Source organism: Pongo abelii, chromosome 20 (assembly GCF_028885655.2).
Source record: "Pongo abelii isolate AG06213 chromosome 20, NHGRI_mPonAbe1-v2.0_pri, whole genome shotgun sequence".
Classification (NCBI taxonomy): domain Eukaryota; kingdom Metazoa; phylum Chordata; class Mammalia; order Primates; family Hominidae; genus Pongo; species Pongo abelii.
In genome coordinates this window covers 8678872-8697801 of record NC_072005.2, presented here as the reverse complement: position 1 = coordinate 8697801, position 18930 = coordinate 8678872, and the positions used below count along the sequence as shown (strand labels likewise).

The 18930-nt window shown below is 47.4% G+C and overlaps 1 protein-coding gene across 1 annotated transcript; it reads right to left on the bottom strand.

The window, feature by feature from the left end:
• Positions 1–3049: 3049 nt before the first annotated feature.
• Positions 3050–6190, bottom strand: NFILZ (NFIL3 like basic leucine zipper). Its single transcript, XM_054538632.1, has 2 exons — positions 6147–6190; positions 3050–4002 (listed from the first exon to the last, which is right to left on the bottom strand). Exon 2 carries the CDS (start codon positions 3985–3987, stop codon positions 3118–3120), a length of 870 nt encoding a protein of 289 aa, XP_054394607.1. The 5' UTR covers positions 3988–4002; positions 6147–6190; the 3' UTR covers positions 3050–3117.
• Between the last annotated feature and the right edge of the window lie 12740 nt (positions 6191–18930).

The window sequence follows — 18930 nt, the reverse complement described above, 5'->3', positions numbered from 1 at the left end:
TCCTGATCTCCCTATTTCAATTATTACAATGCACCCACACCTACCTTTCCCAAGCCTTCCTTTTTTCTCCATGACACCTATCATCATTGGTCCTACTATATGTTTTTCTTATTTTTTAATCTATCTCCCTCCCTGGGTTATCAGTACCACAGAGGCAGGAATCACATCTATTGTGTTCACTTCTCTTTCCCCAGTACCTGGAACATAAAGATAGGAGACTATCTTTATGACCTTGAGACATGGAAGTTGTCTTAAACATGACAAAAATGTACAAACCACAAAAGAAAAGATTGCCAACTTGGCTGCATATGATTTTCAGACTTTTTACAACAAAACATGCCTTGAATAAAATGAAACAATGAGAAACTTATGATCAAGAAAATTTGCTAAATGAGAAAATGAATCAAAAAATGAGTGAATGAATGAATGAATGAAAATGCTGTTATAGTTGAGCCACAAGTTCGGCCCTGAGCTCCTTGGTGGACAAAGCAAAAAGGGAACCAGGAATTTTTTTTTTTTTTTTTTGAGATGAAGTCTCTCTCTGTCGCCCAGGCTGCACTGCAGTGGTGCGATCTCAGCTCGCTGCAGCCTCCACTTCCCGGGTTCAAGTAATTTTCATGCCTCAGCCTCCCAAGTAGCTGAGATTACAGGCGCTCGCTACCATGCCCAGCTAATTTTTGTATTTTTACTAGAGACGGGGTTTCATCATGTTGGCCAAGCTGGTCTTGAACTCCTGACCTCAAGTGATCCATCTGCCTTGGCCTCCCAAAGTGCTGGGATTACAGGCATGAGCCACCTTGCCCTCCAGGATTCACATTATTTATGAAGATAAAACAGTCCAGAGAAGCCCCTATACCAGGCAATGTATTTACTGCCTCATATTTAATATTCACAATGTATTTCTAGGGAATGGGCTCATTTATAGGTAAACATTTAGATGTGTAAGGGAGGCTCAGTGACATGAGCAAAGCCACAGGCTGGAAGGTCAGGCATGGAGGGAAGGAGGAGGGCTGATCTTGCCCAATCCCTGCCCTGGACCAGAACCAAAGGCTGAGCAGGTAGAGGGCCTAGCTGTGATGTGCAGGATTCTAGGGATGCCCAGTCACAGGGGAGCTCTTGGCCTGTTCGGTGATATTGCCCACCTGTTGTACTAGTGAGAGAGAGGCACTTTGTATGTCCTCACCCTGCACACATTTGTGGCTCTGATAAACTGGGAGTAGCCAAGAACTAGCGCAGCCCCCACATCTGGTGGGGGCGGGGGATGCTCCTGAGTCCAAATGATCCAGTTGGCCAGGGGCATCTGGTTCTCAGTGTCAGTACCAGTCCAGATGAGCCCCCCATCCCATGAGCTCTCCCCATGATTGGAGTTTGAGTATTTTTATCCAGAATCTACCAAAATCTCTGATGTAATAATAATAATAATAATAATAACGGGAAAGGGGCTGAGTGAGAAACTGAGGAGGAGGGAGCCTTGATAAGTCCTTGGGCTCCAGGCCCCTGGAAGACCTTCCCTGCAGAATGGCCCCTTCCACTTGGGTGGGAGTGTGTACACCTGGTTCTCAGGGGCAGGGGGCAACCAGGGAGAGAGAGGACACTGATGCCCTCACACAGCTACTCCTGTTCCAGCAGCTCGAGGCCCTGATCCAAGACACAGAGGAAGCCAATATGTCTGCCCCTCAAACTGGGTGGTAAGCAAGCCCCCCAGGGGACCCCAAGAAGGGGGATGCAGACACCCTAGACATTACCTCCTCCTTCAGTCTGGTCTTCAGTATGTTTCTTCCCAAACACCCATTCCTACCCCAGGACAGGAAACTCAAGGCCAGAAAAGTGTCTTCTCACTTGTCACTAACTGGGCACAAAAGGAAGGTCCAAAGATCGTGAGTGGGTGGGTGAGGGGACAAGTGAATTATAAGTAAATTAATGAGTAAGAGAATGAATGAATAAACAAGTTAGCACATAAATGAGTGGCTAAATGAATAAATGAATGAAAGGATGGATGGGTGGGTGAGTAGATGAATAGGTGGATGAAAGGAAGGATGTGTAGATGGATGGGTGAGGATGGATGGATGGATGGGTGAATGGATGAGGATGAGTGGATGCAAGGAAGGAAGACAGGATGGATGGATGGATGGGAATGGATGAGGATGGATGGATGGAGGGAGAATAAATGAATGTATGAATGGATGAATGGATAGGTGTATGGATGGAAAAATGGATAGAAGCAAGAAAGAATGGGTGGGTGGATGGATAGGTGAGGATGGGTGGACGAGTGGATGAGGATGGATGGATGCATGCATAGACAGGTGGATGGGTGGATGAATTAATGGATGGATGCATGGAGGGATGGATGAGGATGGATGGATAGATACAAGGAAGAACAAATGCATGGATGAATGAGAATAAATGCATGGATAAATGGAGGATAGATAAATGGACAGATGTATGGCTGAATGGATGGATGGATGGATGGATGGACGGATGGATGGATGAATGGATGGACGGACGGACAGACGGACGGACGGACGGACGGATGGATGGATAGGTGGATGGATGGATGGATGGATGGATGAATGGATAGATGGATGGATGGATGAATCGATGGATGGATGGATGGATGAGGATGGATAAACTAATGAATGGATGGATGGAAGAATGGATGGATGGATGGAATGGATGGATGGATTGATGGATGGATGAATAGATGGGTGGATGGATGGATGGATGGATGGATGGATAAGGATGGAGGGACTAATGGATGGATGGATGAGGATTGATGAATGAATGGATGAATAAATGAGGAAGAATGGATGAATGGATGGATATAGGGAAGAATAGATAAATGGAAAGGAGGAAGGAAGAGGGAAAAGTGACAACCCAAAGCATAGATTTTAGGGCAAGGCAAGAGCCATAGTAGAATCCAAGATGGGCTCCCATCCACTCCACCCCTAGGAGGTCTGGTATGGAAGCTGTGAAGTGGACCTTCCAAGCCAGGGCACCCCTACTTCCTACAGGCCTTCCCAGATTGCTGATCAAGACCAAGCTACTCATTCCTCAGACAAACCTATATTCTGCCCCCAAACACCCCCTTGCAAGCCTAGCCCTTCCCAGAGGAAGCCCTCAGAGGGGCGCCTGACCACCCTCCCAGCCACGAGGTACCCTGCCTGAGGCTCGGGATTTGATGCGCAGTTTGTGGGGCAGAGAGGGCTGACCCAGACCCTCAGGACTGTTCCCTGGGACAGGGCAGGTCACCCCAGGAGACAGACCCATGGGATCAGCAGTGGGTGTCAGCAACACATCTGATGGCCCTGAAGCCCGGCATCCAGAGGGCATTGGTGACCACAGCCCCCAGCAGGGTTTGAGCTCTGGTCTGGACCCTACATGCCCATCCAAGAGGTGACAGCTGAAGAGGGCAGGTGAGAGGGCAGTCTGCAAGGCCATGTCAATTCTGTTCAGGGTAGGAGGTGCAGACTCTTGGGGGGACCTAGGAGAAGTGGCCAAGCCTGTCCATCTGGGAGCCAGCAGGCAGCCCCGACATCCTGGAATCCCAGCATCCAGGGAACATGGCCTTAAGAGGCAGCTGTGAGAGCCAGATAAGGATGAGAGTGCTTCAGCCCCAGGCCGGGGGTCCCCGGTCCAGGGGGCTTCCCATAGCAGAGCCTGTAGGGGCAAGGCCCGGGGCCCACTAGTCAGGGGCAGGAGGCCAAAGCGAAGCTTGAGCGCCCTCAGCTCACCCCTGAGCAGGGCATTCTCCTCCATCAGTGCAGCCAGCCTGCCCTCAATGGCTGCATCATTGAGACGTCGCTTTTCCCTGGATCTCTTGGCTGCTTCATTGTTCTTCCTCCGCTTCTCCCAGTAAACTGTGTCCTTCTTTTCTTCTGGCATGAACTCCCGCTGGCGACGTATGGAGGGGCCCCTGCCCCGAGCCCCCCACAAGGTCTTGCTATGACTCTGAGACACATCTGGCAGGCCCGAGAAACCCACTTCCATGGCTGCTTGGAGAACCTGGGAAAGAGGAAAGAGATCTTGGAGTAAGGGCAAGAGGTGGACCTGGATGACCCCTTTCTCTAATTTATCCTGTGTCTCCACCATCACCCATGGAGGGGACAGGTGGAGTTGGAACTGAGCTGGAGACCAAGGTTTGATCTTCATTGGTTTGATGCCCAGTGAAGATTGGGTGAGGCCACAAAACAAGAAACTGCTAGAAAGGCTTAAGAGCAGACCACAGTCATCACGAAGAGCTGGTTCAACCCTGTACCCTCAGAAGACACATGCTCTTCCAGGGGTGTTCTCCTTACTGTTGAGAAGGTCAGCAGACAAGCCCTGGGCTCAGTTCAATTGGAGTTCCAAGGTAAGATTCTTGGAAACTCAGAGGGAGACAGAAGGATGACTGAACCTAGAAATACAGAATATGTATCCATGGAGGTAAACATGATTTGGGATCAGAAAACAAGCTGCTATTCACCTAAACTGTGCCCAGATTGTACCCCAAGATTGCTTCAGTTTGTGGCCAGAATTTTTTACCTGCCCATCCATCCATCCAACTACCCACCCATTCATCGAGTAATCCAATCACTCACTCATTCACTCAACTGTCCATTTGTCCATCCCTCTACCCAACTCACCATCTATCCATTTATCCATTCATTCACTCACTCACCATCCATTTACTCAAACACATCTCCCGATTTCATTGTGCAACTCTCCATCACATCTACCACTTACTCACTCATCCATTCATCCAACCGTCCATCAATTCACTGATAGATTCATTTTTTTTAAATCACGTTGTGCCTTTACTAGGCATCTTTTCATCCATATATTCATTTGCTGGTCTCAACCATCCACCATCTATTCCTCCATTCTTTCATTTATCCAAATGTCCCTCCAATGTGTCAGTCACTCTTCTACAAATCCATTCATTCATCTATATATTCATCCGTGGGTCCATCCATTCATCCAACCAACAACAAAGCTATTTTTTTAGAGGCAGGGTCTCACTGTCACCTAAGCTGGAGTGCAGTGATGGGATCATAGTTCACTGCAGCCTTGAACTGTTGGGCTCAGGCAATCATCATGCCTCAGCTTCCCAAGTAGCTGGGACTACAAGTGTATGCCATTATGCTCAGCTATTTTTAAATTTTCTGTAGGGACATGGTCTCACTTTGTTGCCCAGGTTTGAAAACAAAACGCAATTCCCATGTGCCTAGTGTTGAAGAATTAGAGGGTTGGTAATTGGGGGTAGAGAAAAAAAATCAAGGCTATTAGATTCCCAACTCTTAGGGTGGAGCCCAGGAAAGATGCCCAGTGTCCCAGAGATATAGCAAGGACGGAAGACTACGTCCCTTGCCTCAGCCCAGTTTCTCACATTGGTTTTCATGAAGACTCTAACACAAAGATCTGGGTTCTACCAACCACCTGGGGGATGTCTTCACCTTCTGTGATTCGGATACAAAACAAGTGGAGAGAAAAACCACAGCAAGGTGGAAGGAGCCTGTCTAAAAATTCAGAACAAACTTCAGGAAAGAAGGGGCACTGAGGGCTGAAAACCGATCATCTTTGTTCTGAAAACCGATGACTGTCATCTCCATAAGGGCACATGTATGTCTTTTTTTGGTCTACTGTTGTATCCCTGGTACCTAGCATTGTGCTTGTAAATAGCAGGTGGTAAATAAACACTTGTTGAATGAATTAATGAATTAATGAATGAATACATGAATGAAAACAACCTTTCTCACAACTGGAGAGCATTTAACCCCCTTGCTGAACTCCTACCCAAGAAACCATGAAAGACACCACATTTTTCTGTTCGCTTTGGCAGAAACTCAGTGTTGAGTTTTAAGATAAACTGTAGTAACTTTCCTAAATTGGGAATATAGATTTTTCTTCCCCAACATTCTAATTTAATCTTTTATTCTTCACTAACAGCCCTTGGCCTTAGTTTCTGTGGCTACATGGTTATGTGACATAATTCAGGTCATGTTTGACAGAGGATAAAGGAATACAACCAGACAAATAGCAACACTCCTAGGACCTCTAACAATGATCCTAAGTCCACATTTCCGAAAGTATGTTCCTAGGAACCCCAGTGCCAAAGATGACGTGCCCTCAAAAAAAGAACACAAAAATGTTTCAGAAATACTGTATACCTTATTCCTTATGGGAGAATCACAAAGTATATTGAAGGCTCTGAGAAGTCCTGCAAAAAAAAAAAAAGTTTAGTTTCATTTGACTTGGAGGCTCTCAGATTAATTTGCCCAAGAAATGCTTACTATACTTCACAAAACAATTTGAGGTGCATATTTATTCATTCATTCACTGTGCCAGGTTGTAAGGTAGACAAAAGAAGAAAATCAAACTGCCTCCCAGCCTTCACAAATCTCCCAGTCTCATGGAAAAGCTGAGTGAAATTATAATAAAGAAGAAAATATGTCTAGAGAAGGTCTTTCATCTGCTGACATCACACAGTAAGTCAGTGGCAGGACTAAGATTTGAACTCAAATCTGTCTAATGTGTGAGTCTGCTCTGCCACACCATGTGATCTGCTCATGTGCTCAGGAGGCTGCCATGTCTGGAAATCTTGGTTGGGCTTGGAGAATAAAAAACAAGGCCAAGCGCGGTGGCTCATGCCTGTAATCCCAGCACTTTGGGAGGCCGAGGCAGGCAGATCACAAGGTCAGGACAGCGAGACCATCCTGGCTAACACAGTGAAACCCTGTCTCTACTAAAAATACAAAAAATTAGCCAGGCATGGTGGCATGCGCCTGTAGTCCCAGCTATTCAGGAGGTTGAGACAGGAGAATCACTTGAACCCGGGAGGCGGAGGTTGCAGTGAGCCGAGATTGCGCCACTGCACTCCAGCCTGGGTGACAGAGCAAGACTCCATCTCAATAAATAAATAAATAAATAAATAAATAAATAAATAAATAAATAAATGCCTTGTGGTGTTCTGCAGTCGCCCAAGTCAACAACAACTCCTAGTTACTGGAAGGTCTCCAGCACTCATGCCCAGGACCACCTAGTCACAGAAGGGACTCCAGTGCTCATGCCCAGGAACTCCTCTGAGAATTCCTAGTCATGGGAGGGACTCCAGTGCCCATGCCCAGGACCTCCTCTGAGAACTCCTAGTCACAGGAGGGTCTGCAGTGTCCATACCTGGGACCCCCTCTGAGAAGTCGTGGTCACTGGGGAGACTCCAGCACCCAAGTCCAGGACCCACTCTGAAGCCGAAAGACATCTGGACCACCTCCCCACCTGTTGCCACTTGCTGTAGTGGTAGGCGGCTCCACACCTGCCCACATCACATGGGCTGGGGAAGCAGCTGCAGTTAGGTGAACCCTGGTCCACAGGTGCCAGGCGGGATGCCCTGGGTTTGCAATTTCCTGCAGCTGTCTCTGAGCTTTGTTCCTGGTAGCCAGGCTAATAACATAACCTTGCTCAGGCGTCCAAATTCGCTGAGCCCTTATAGACACCTAGGGCTACCATACCCTCTATCAGGAGCATATCATCCCCACTTACAGACCATGCAACTGAGGCTCAGGAAAAGTTAAATGGCTGACCCAGGGACAGTCAGAGATCCCAAAAGTAAGCAGCATTCTTCTCCTAGCATGTGAGTACCACCACCAACTCTGGCCCCAAAGCTGCCACTGGCACCCCTCAAATCCTTCTCCCCTGGCCCCATTCATGCCACTTCCCTCTAATTGCTCCTCCACAGTTGCATCCACCCGTCTCTCCACTCCCCACAGCCCTGGTCCCAGCCCAAGCATTTTCTATCCCACCTGGGCCCCCACCAGCCTCCACCCTTGTCCCCTGCAAACCCACCATGAGCCCAGAGGTAGCCTTTTAAAATTCCATTTATCCTTTGCTTAAAAGCCTCTGGGGTGTGCTTATGAAAGTATAAGCATCTTAGACTCCTAAAACCAGTGTTCGTATGTTCCTCAATTCACCTCCACCTCGGGATCAGGAATGAAGGAGGAAGGCCCTGTAAGAGTATTTATTGGAATAAACTAATAAATAGATGAATATTTTTTAGAATAAACTATTTAATGCATAAATATTTTTGGAATGAATGCATGAATATTTTTGAATGAACTAATAAATGCATGGATTTTTGGCATGAACTAATAAATGCATGGATTTTTTGAATTAACTAATAAATGCATGAATATTTTTTGGAATGAACTAATAAACACATGAATTTTTTAATGAACTAATAAATGTATGGATTTTTTTGAATGAACAAATAAGTGCATGGATTTTTTTGAATGAACAAATAAATGCATGGATTTTTTGAATGAACTAACGAATGTATGGATTATTTTCAATTAACTAATAAATGCATGAATATTTTTTGGAATGAACTAATAAACACATGAATTTTTTAATGAACTAATAAATATGTGGATTTTTTTGAATGAACAAATGAGTGCATGGATTTTTTTGAATGAACTAATAAATGCACAGATTTTTTGAATAAACTAATAAATGCATGAATATTTTTTAGAATGAACTAATAAATGCATGGATTTTTTGAATGAACTAACAAATGCATGAATATCTTTTTGGAATGAACTAATAAATGCATGGATATTTGAATAAATTAAAATTGAGTGAAGTGTGGGTAAATGAATGAATGAATGAGCAGATGAAGGAATACTCAAAGGGCAGAACCCATAACAGTGGGGTGCAGTGAGTCTGAATGGGTCCTCTCTCCCCGCAAAGGGCTGGGCCTGGGTCTTCCACTGCCTAGACAGCTCACCTGAGCCCCAGACAAGACCCCAGACAAGCCCTCACTCGGGGTCCCCCACTAGCCACAGAATTCCCCTGCCACATTCCTGGCCCTGTCTTGGGGAGGCATCAGAGGGGGTCCCAACAACCATTCCAACTTCAAGGGATGTTGACCAGAGCCCAGGAATTGATGAACATCTGTGTAGAGGTCCACAGCACATCCCGGAGCCCTGGGGCCAGCATCTAGAAAGTACCACCTTGGCTCTAGAAGAGAAGACAGAAGTGGTAGGCAAGCTCCGATATGACCACAGCTGGGCTGGAAAGGAAGAGGAACATAGCCCAGGGGTCCCCAAGAGCCACACCAGAATCAGCAATGCCCAAGGAAGAGAAGTGAGTGTGCGCTGGTAGTCACATAAAGAAAGGACAGGCCAGAGTGACTCTGAGCAGTCAGCTCTCAGGCCACACCACTGAGATAGAGGAAAATTTGTTATCACTGTGGTCTGAGTCCCTCCTGTCTGTGGCTTGGCCTGAACCCCCCTAACCACCACCCCCTACACCTCCACAGGAACCCAGAGGGAGATGGGGCAGCAGATAGTTCTGCTGCCCGAGTTTATTTAGAGAAAACGCAGTTAAGAGCTGGGCTGGGCCTTCCTGTGGTCGCAGAGGAAGTGCTAACGGAGGGTGGCGAGACAGGCAGCACTCCTTGCAAAGTGGCCAGAGGGGGATGAAGAAACAGGAAAAGGGTGTCCCTCAGAGATGGCCCCATCACAGGCCAGCCCCACCCCAGCCCAGCAGCCTCCGCAGCTGCCTTGACCAGTGACATCAAAGCTCTGTTTGGTCCTCTTCTGTAACAGGGAGCTCATCCCCCTCTAAAGTCACTAGAGAGAATGTTCTGCCACACCATGTGGCCTGTTCATGTGTTCAAGAGGTTCCCATGTCTGGAAATCTTTTTTTTTTTTTTTTGAGACAGTCTCGCTCTGTCACCAAGGCTGGAGTGGTGCAGTGGTGCAATCTCAGCTCACTGCAACCTCCGCCTCCTGGGTTCAAGCCATTCTCCTGCCTCAGCCTTCCGAGTAGCTGGGATTACAGGCGCTTGCCACCATGCCTGACTAATTTTTGTATTTTTAGTACAGACGGGGTTTTGCCATGTTGGCCACGCTGGTCTCAAACTCCTGACCTCAGGTGATCCGCCTGCCTCAGCCTCCCAAAGTGCTGGGATTACAGGCGTGAGCCAGCATGCCTGGCCATGTCTGGAAATCTTGACTGAGCTCAGAAAACAAACAATAAAAGCCTTGCAGGATTCTATAGTCACCAAACCCAGCAAGAACTCCTAGTCACTGGAAGGTCTCCAGCATCCACCCCTTTGGGAAAGAGAGGATCCAATCAGACTCTGTATTCCACTCTCATGGTCCCTGCCTTTTGAGTATTATTTCGTCTGCTCATTCATTCATTCACTCACTCACATTTCACTCATTCTTTAATTTATTCACCATTCATGCATTTATTGGTTCATTCCCAAAATATTCATACGTTTAATGGTTTATTCTAAAAAATATGGGGCCGGGTGCAATGGCTCACACCCATAATCCCAACACTTTGGGAGGCCAAGGTAGGTGGGTCACTTGAGCCTAGGAGTTTAAGACCAGTCTAGGCAACATGGCAAAACCACGTCTCTACAAAAAATACAAAAATTAGCCATGTGTGGTGGTTTCTACCTGTAGTCCCAGCTACCCAGGAGGTTGAAGTGGGAGAATCATCTGATCCCGGGAAGTCAAGGCTGCAGCGAGCTGTGATGTACCACTGCACTCCAGCCTGGACATCGGAGTGAGACCCTGTCTCAAAAAAAAAAAAATAAATAAATAAATAAAAATTCACCTGTCAGACTAGGTGAGCTCTCGTGATCCAAAAAGTTTTCCTGGAGTAGAGCTAGAAGCCAGCTTTGCTGGACCCATCCTTGCTAGAATTCATTCTTTCCTTACATCCGTGGAGAATCTCCCCTCACTCTGGACACTAGAACCCTTTGGGGATTTGAGGAATTGACACTGGCATTTCCCTATTCCCACACCAGCCTGCTCTCCTCCAGGGAAAACAATTCTTGTGTATTGAGCACCTACTGTATGTTAGGTACGTGCAACATCTCACCACTACCCAGAGAGGAAAGTAAAGCATGGCTTTACTTTGACAGATCAGGAAAGCAAAGCTCCGAGAGGTCAAGTGACCTGCCTGAGGTCGCACAGCCAGAATCCAGGTACAACGGGATCCAGTACCCAAACCCTTCCTAATGCACCAGGTTAAACGTCCCCGGATACTTCCACTTGTTTCAGTGAGGACACAGTTTTGAGTTTGCATAGCACCTCTGAAGGGTAGAGGTTGGTTTCCACAGAGGAACAAAGGGTCAAGAAACCACACAGTTAAGAATACGGCAAGGCTGAGATTAGTATCCATGCTGTCAGGATGCAATGGAGTAGGCAGGATTAAGAACACCTGCTTTAACTGGGTTCAAATTTTCCTCCCTAGCTAAGTGTGCCTGGGCAAGTCAGGTCACCTCTATGAGCTTCCAATGTCTCATCTGCAAAAGGGGAATAATAGTAGTACCTACCTCATTGGTTGTATAAGGAATAAATAAGGTAAGATGTGTTAAGAGCTGCTACCTGATAATAATAAATAACCCACATAGCTATTTTTTATTTGTTGTTAGAATCCTCTCTTGGCCAGGCTTGGTGGTTCATGCTTGTAATCCCAGCACTTTGGGAGGCCAAGGTGGGCAGATCACCTGAAGTGGGAAGTTCGAGACCAGCCTGGCCAACATGGTGAAACCCTGTTTCTACTAAAAAATACTAAATTAGCCGGGCATGGTAGTGCACGCCTATAGTCCCAGCTACTCGGGAGGCTGAGGCAGAAGAATCACTTGAGCCTGGAGATGGAGGTTGCAGTGAGCCAAGATTGCACCACTGCACTCCAGTCTGGGTGACAGAGTGAGACTCCGTCTCAAAAAAAAAAAAAAAAGAATCCTCTCCCACTGGACTTCTCCTGCCACACTCTGTACTATCTGTGTTGAAAATGTCTCTGAGAACCTTCAGACATTACCCAACACAACTGTATCCTTTTACAGATGGTAAATTGACCATCCATTCAAGACCAAATACACACCAAAACCTCCCCATTCCTCCCAGACACTGAGAAATGGTTGGAAAATGCTAACTTGAACCAGAGACCAAAGCAAAGATGCCCAATGACAAGGATAAAAGTCTCCCACACATGGAAGTGCAGAGTCCCCTAATATATAAGGTCAAAAGCATGCACTTGCAGAAGGCCCAGCCCAAGGAGAAATAACCTAAAGAAGATAATGAATCTGTGGCCACTTCATGAAATTCCCACAAGCTCCCCAACTAGAAGATATTACATCTGAGGAAATAGAGAATATCAGTTTAATCTTGAAAGAGCTGTACAATGAATATGTTAGGTGACTCAGAAAGATAAAGGAAGGAATGACAACTGTCAAACAAGAACAGGAGGTTATGAAACAAAAACAGGTAGATATAAAAAGAACCAGTTAGAGCTCAGATATGAAAAGTATACCATCATTCCTCTGTATCCTGGGGTTCCATATCCATGGATTCAACCAACCACAGATTGAAAATACAGTATTTGAAAAAAATAACAAGACAACAATAAAAATAATGCAAATTTAAAATTATATATATATATGCCGGGCACAGTCGCTCAGGCCTATAATCCCAGCACTTTGGGAGGCCAAGGCAGGCAGATCACTTGAGGCCAGGAGCTGGAGACCAGCCTAGCCAACATGGTGAAACCCTGTCTCTACTAAAAATACAAAAATTAGCTGGGTGCGGTGGCGCATGCCTGTAATCCCAGCTACTGGAGAGGCTGAAGCATGAGAAACACTTGAGCCTGGGAAGTGGAGGCTGCAGTAAGTTGAGATCATGCCACTGCACTCCAGCCTGAGTGACAGAGCAAGACTCTGTCTCAAAAAATAAATAAATAAATAAAAATAAAATAAAAAATACATATATAGTATAACAACTATTTACATAGCATTTATATTTTATTCGTTATCATAAGTAATGTAGAGATGATTTAAAGTATATGGGAGGGCAGGGCACCGTGGCTCACGCCTATAATCCCAGTACTTTGGGAGGCCGAGGTGGGGGGATCACTTGAGGTCAGGAGTTTGAGACCAGCCTGGCCAACATGGCGAAACCTTGTCTGTACTAAAAATACAAAAATTAGCCAGGTGTAGTGGTAGACACCTGCAATCCCAGCTACTTGGGAGGCTGAGGCAGGAGAATCACTTGAACCTGAGAGGCGGAGGTTGCAGTGAGCCGAGATTGCACCACTGCCCTCCAGCCTGAGCAACAGAGCCAGACTCCTTCTCAAAAACTAAAAATATAAATAAATAAATATTTGGAAGGATATGCATAGGTTATATGCAAATACTACACCATGTTAGATCAGAAACTTGAGCATCCACAGATTTTAATATCCAAGGGAGACCCCAGAACCAATCCCCCCCAGATATCAAGGGATGACTATAGTTCCCAGAAAATCCAAGAGATGGGTTGACTCGTAGAAGGAAAAACTGAGACCCGAAGCTGGTAAAGAATTTATCAAGGTCATATGGGGTTTTAGTGGCAGAGATGGAACTAGAACTTGGAGCTTAGAATTTAGCAGCCCAAAACTGAGGTCTAACTCAGGAACTGAGCCCTGGGGCCACCTGTGGCTCTCTAAGGGTTGTTTGTGGTTTCCCCTCCCTCTTTCCTGTTTTCTTTTCTTTCCTTGCATTGTAAGGCTGGTGCTGAACTGGACTCCACAGTCCCTCCCTAATGAGGAATGGGGCTTCCATCCCCTGACAGGGCAGGGTGGGACAGTGGGTAGAGAGAAATGGCTAACAGCCGAGCGCGGTGACTCACACCTGTAATGCCAACACTTTGGGAGGCCGAGGCAGGAGGAACAGTTGAACTTAGGAGTTCGAGACCAACCCGGGCAATGTGGCAAAACCCTGTCTCTACAAAAAAAAAAAAAAAAAAGTTTTCAAAAATTAGCCGGGCATGGTGGTGTGCGCCTCTGCTCCCAGCTACTTGGGAAGCTGAAGTGGGAAGATCACCTGAGCCTGGGGAGGTCGAGGCTGTAGTGAGCTGTGATCACACCACTGCACTCTAGCCTGGGCAACAGAGTGAGATTCTGTCTCAAAAAAAGAGAGAGAGATTGACAGAAAGAGAGAGACAAATGGCCAACCCTCTGCTCCTTAATTAGAATTTAATAAAATCTTAATGTCATTAAGAGTTGCTGATTGAGTGAAACTAAGAGAAATAGCCAATATTGGCTATGGGATACTGACTGAGTGACTTAACATCTCTAAGCCTCAGCTCCTCATCTATAAAATGGGTTCAGGGTTATCATCATATGCAGATGTCATGAGAATTAAAATGGTAAGCTGTGTCTATAAGATATAAGATACCTGGCATAGGCTGGGCACGGTGGCGCACACCTGTCATCTCACACTTTGGGAAGCTGAGACAGGTGGATCGCTTGAGCCTAGGAGTTCAAGACCAGCCTGGGCAACATAGTGAGACCTTGTCTCTACAAAAAAATCAAAATAAAAAATGAAGCAGGAGGTTGCTTGAGCCCAGGATGTCAAGGTTACAATGAGCTGTAATGGCACCACTGCACTCCCACCTGGATGATAGGAGTGACACCCTGTCTCAAAAATAATAAGAAGAAGAAGAAACTCAGCATATCAGCATAGTCTCCTATGAAGACTTGGGGAGTCTTCCTGTGGTTCACCAACCCTCTTTTTTGAGCCCAAAGACACCCCAGATGAAGATGAAGCTACAGTTACTAGGAGACTCAGAGGCCAACAGAGTACAGAGAAGTTTAAAACTTTGAAAGGACAAAAAAAAAAAAAGGTGAGAAAAAGAAAAGATGAATCAAAGGAGAAGGGAGGAGGCTGCCTCAAAAATTCCCCCACCCATGTGGCCAGAGGGTAGCCCACAAGCTTTTCTTTTGCTCTAAGAGAAGAGCTAAAAATGACTGCAAACTCTCCAGCGAGTGTAAGATTTCTTAACACTCAGGCAAAAGCTAGCATCTGTGAGGCCAGTGCACATCTGAAGAAATTGTTTAGGCATGTCGCTCACAAGGGAAATACTCATTTGTTTTCATTTACATGAGATACCAATTTTTCCTGCCAAAATTGGCAAAGATTTTTTAAAAACGATAAAATCTAATGCTAGCAAGGATGGAGTAAGATGGGCACTTGTGTAGTTAGAAGGTATACATTGCTTCCTGGCAAAGCAATTGAGAAATGTGAAATGAGCCAGGCATGAAGGCTCATGCCTGTAATTCCAGCACTCTGGGAGGCTGAGGTGAGAGGATCACTTGAAGCCAGGAGCTGGAGACCAGCCTGGGCAACATAGCAAGACCCCATCTCTCCTAAAAAAAAAAAATGTTTAAGAAATACGAAACAAATTTGGACCTATACCCTGTTTGAAGAATGAGGGTATTGTTTTTCTGCTACCTGGGTCACTGCTCCAGGCTTTTCTCTATCCCTTTTCTGGCCTTAGTACCCCCTTAGCCCTCCTCAAACACACCACTCCAGCCAGTAGACCATTTTTTACTTCATGAAAGAATGGTCCCTCACCTCCACATAATGTTTCCTCTGCCTGAAGCATTCTTCCCTCCCCTCTTCCCTAAGCCAAATCATATTTGTCCTTTAAGACACAGCTTAGATGCTATCTCCTACAGGAAGCCCACCAAATTGATTCCTCTCAGATAGGCCAGAAGTGCCTTCTAGGTTCCCAGGACCCAGTGGGATTCCACCATTGCTGCAGCAATCTCTCTGGGTCTGCCCCTGTGTCCACACATCTCCTGAATAGACAGTCGAATAAATATAAGAGTGTGAGATATTTGGAGAAGGGGGTGTGCTCTGTGTGGTCCAGAAAGCTAAGTAAGGAACACGGAGAGGGGGGTGAAAGTGCAGTTTTGAACCAGCATCTGAAAGGATTTTGTAAGAATTCCAGCTCACTAACCAAGCAAGGTTGCCTTGATAGGTAATAAGCTGCCCGTCACAGGAGGTGTGCAAGCAGGGAGTTGGAGACTACTTCTCTAGGTCCAGTTCTCTGCCTTCTCCACCCCTCCTGCCCAGACTCGGGGGGCCTGAGATGAGGAAATTGCTTTCCTCCCCAAGCTGGCTTTCCTCTGACTCAAAAGTCTGCCCAAGGAGAACCAGGGACCCACAGAGGCAGTTCCCACGGCCCTGGGCAGCCCAGCCCAGGTTTCTCGGAAGGGCCACATTTCCACGGGGTTCAGGGAGCCCAATGGAACTTCGGGGCCCTGCACTCTCAATCTGATGGAGCCTCTGCCTCATAAAAGCCCCCAGCGAAACCGATCTCTAAAACCGAGACGCTTCTGTGGGAACTCAGTCTTCAAGGGGAAAATGCAAGGCACCCTGGGACCCGTGGCCCGCCCTCCCCCTCCCCCTAGCCCCTCCTGAGCCTCAGGGGAAGAGACCGGAAGCCGTTGGTATCTCCTGTGCCCAGCCCACAAGCCCATCTGGGGTCCCGCGTGCCAGGAACAGGCTGATGGGCAGGAAGTGGGGGTGGGCACGGGTGTCCAGAGCCAGTGAGGCCAAGGACCCAGTCCCTGCTCTGCCAACGACACACTTGGACAAGTGACTCCTCTTTCCTGAGCCTCAGTTCTTTGAACTGTGAAATGGGCACAGGTTTGCAGCAAAGGCTGAACAGGTAACCCGGTACATACATTGTTCACCAACATAACAGATACTCAGTTCTTGGACACCCGAGCGCCAAGGGAGGCTCCCCAGGGCTCACCGGGTCTGATGTGACGTCAGGGCTGTGTTACGCAATGGATGCCGTGCAGTGGAAATTCACTTGCTTAAACTCACTCCCAGCAAAATTCATCTCGGGCTTGGAGCCCTCAGCCTCTGGCCCAATGGGCCCCTCAGGTTCTGCCTTTCCCTCTCTGCAGGGCACTGGCCCCGGTCACCACACAACCCCAAAGGAAAGAAGCTCAGAGGCACCTCGTGTCCATCCAAGGCCAAGCCCCAGCTCCCACTAAAACTCCAGCCAGGAGCATCTCTCTTCCAGGCACCTGAGTCTCTACATCCCCCAGAGCAGGTGGCTGGACCCCACTCAGGCCACCAAGTGCCCCCCACAACACACACACACAAACACACACGCACACACAAACACACACACACACACAAACACACACGCACACACAAACACACACACACACACAAACACACACACATACACACACACACACACACACAAACACACACACACCACACCTTGTTAATTCTACGCTGAGCCCAGGAGATTGTGACTCCCGGCTGCCTTCACCCCAAACTCAGCATTCATGGGACATTTACCTCCCAATGCCCATGAGCATCAAATACTCAACATGGCCAAAACCCAGCGAGTGATGTTCCCCACCACCAGCGCCCCCTCCACCTTCCCCATCTCAGTTCATGGCAGTTCCACCCCTCCCCACCACCAGCACCCCCCTCCACCTTCCCCACCTCAGTTCATGGCAGTTCCATCCCCCACTGCCACCAGCCCTGCAAGTGCTCAATACAAAACCCCTACTTTTGTCCTCTGTTCCTCTTTTTCTCTCACCCCCAAATCTGAGCCCAACTCAGGAAACTACTGGCTTCACCTTCAAAAATTGCCATAGAGGCCAGGCACAGTGGATCATGCCTGTAATCCCAGCACCTTGGGAGGCCAAGACTAGAGGATCACTTAGGGCCAGGAGTTCAAAACCAGCCTGAGCAACATAGCAAGACCCCATCTCTTAAAAAAAAAAAAAAAAAAAAAAAAAACCCGGGCATGGTGACACATGCCTGTAGTCCCAGCTACTTGGGAGGCTGAGATGCGAGGATCGCTTGAGCCCAGGAGGTCAAGGTTGCAGTGAGCTATAATCTCACCACTGCACGCCAGCCCTGGCAACAAAGTGAGACGCTGTCTCTTAAAAAGAAAAAGAAAAAGAAAAATTTAGGCCAGGCACGGTGGCTCACGCCTGTAATTCCCAGCATTTTGGGAGGCAGACGGATCAAGAGGTCAGGAGTTCAAGACCAGCCTGGCCAACACAGTGAAACCCCATATCTACTAAAAATACAAAAATTAGCTGGGCATGGTGGCGGGTGCCTGTAATCCCAGCTACTCGGGAGGCTGAGGCAGGATAACTGCTTGAACCCGGGAGGCAGAGGTTGCAGTGAGCCATGATCGTGTCACTGCACACCAGTCTGGCAACAGAGAAAGACTCCATCTCAAAAAAAAAGAAAGAAAAGGAAAATTTCATCTAAGATCCTTCCACCTGCCACCTCTCTTGGACTCTTCTCCTCACGCAACTGGACAACTGCAACCTCCCCTCCCACACTCACTCACTCCACTCCAGCCGCATGGACCTCCTCCCTGTTCCTCCAACACCCCAGTGCAGTCCTGCCTCAGGGTCTTTGCACAGGCTGTTCCCTCTGCCAGGAATGCTGCTCCCCAGACACTCACATGGCTCCTCCCTTACCTCCTTTAGGTCTTTCTCCTCCAATGTCATCTCCTCAGCAAGGCCTCCCCTGATCCCCAGGCTAAACAGCCACCCACACATTCACACACTCACACACTTACACACTCACACACTCACTTTCTCTCCTTATTCTGCTTATTCCAGACACTTTCACTCCCCTCCTTTATTTTTTCACTTTTTTTTTTTTTTTTTTTTTTGAGACAGGGTCTTGCTCTGTCACCCAGGCCTGAGTGTTGTGGTGCAATCATGGCTCACTGCAGCCTCACCCTCATGTGTTCAAGCAATCCTCCTGTCTCAGCCTTCCAAGTAGCCAGGACTACAGGCATGTGCCACCACACCTGGCCAGTTTTTTTTATTTTTATTTTGTAGAGACTGGGTCTTGCTACATTGCCCAGGCTGCTCTCCAATTCCTAGCCTCAGTGGATCCTCCTGCCTCAGTTTCCCAAAGCACTGGGATTACAGGTGTGCGCCACCTCGCCTGGCCTATTTTACTGTATCTTTTGTTTGTTTGTGTTTTGAGAGAGATTCTCACTCTGTCGCCCAGGCTGGAGTACAGTGGCGCGATCTCTGCTCACTGCAACCTCTGGGTTCAAGCGATTCTCCTGCCTCAGCCTCCCGAGTAGCTGGGATTACAGACGCACGGCACCA

Coding starts and splice junctions, on each gene's coding strand:
- NFILZ (XM_054538632.1), bottom strand. CDS start 3,987: ATGGAAGTGGGTTTCTCGGGCCTGCCAGATGTGTCTCAGAGTCATAGC.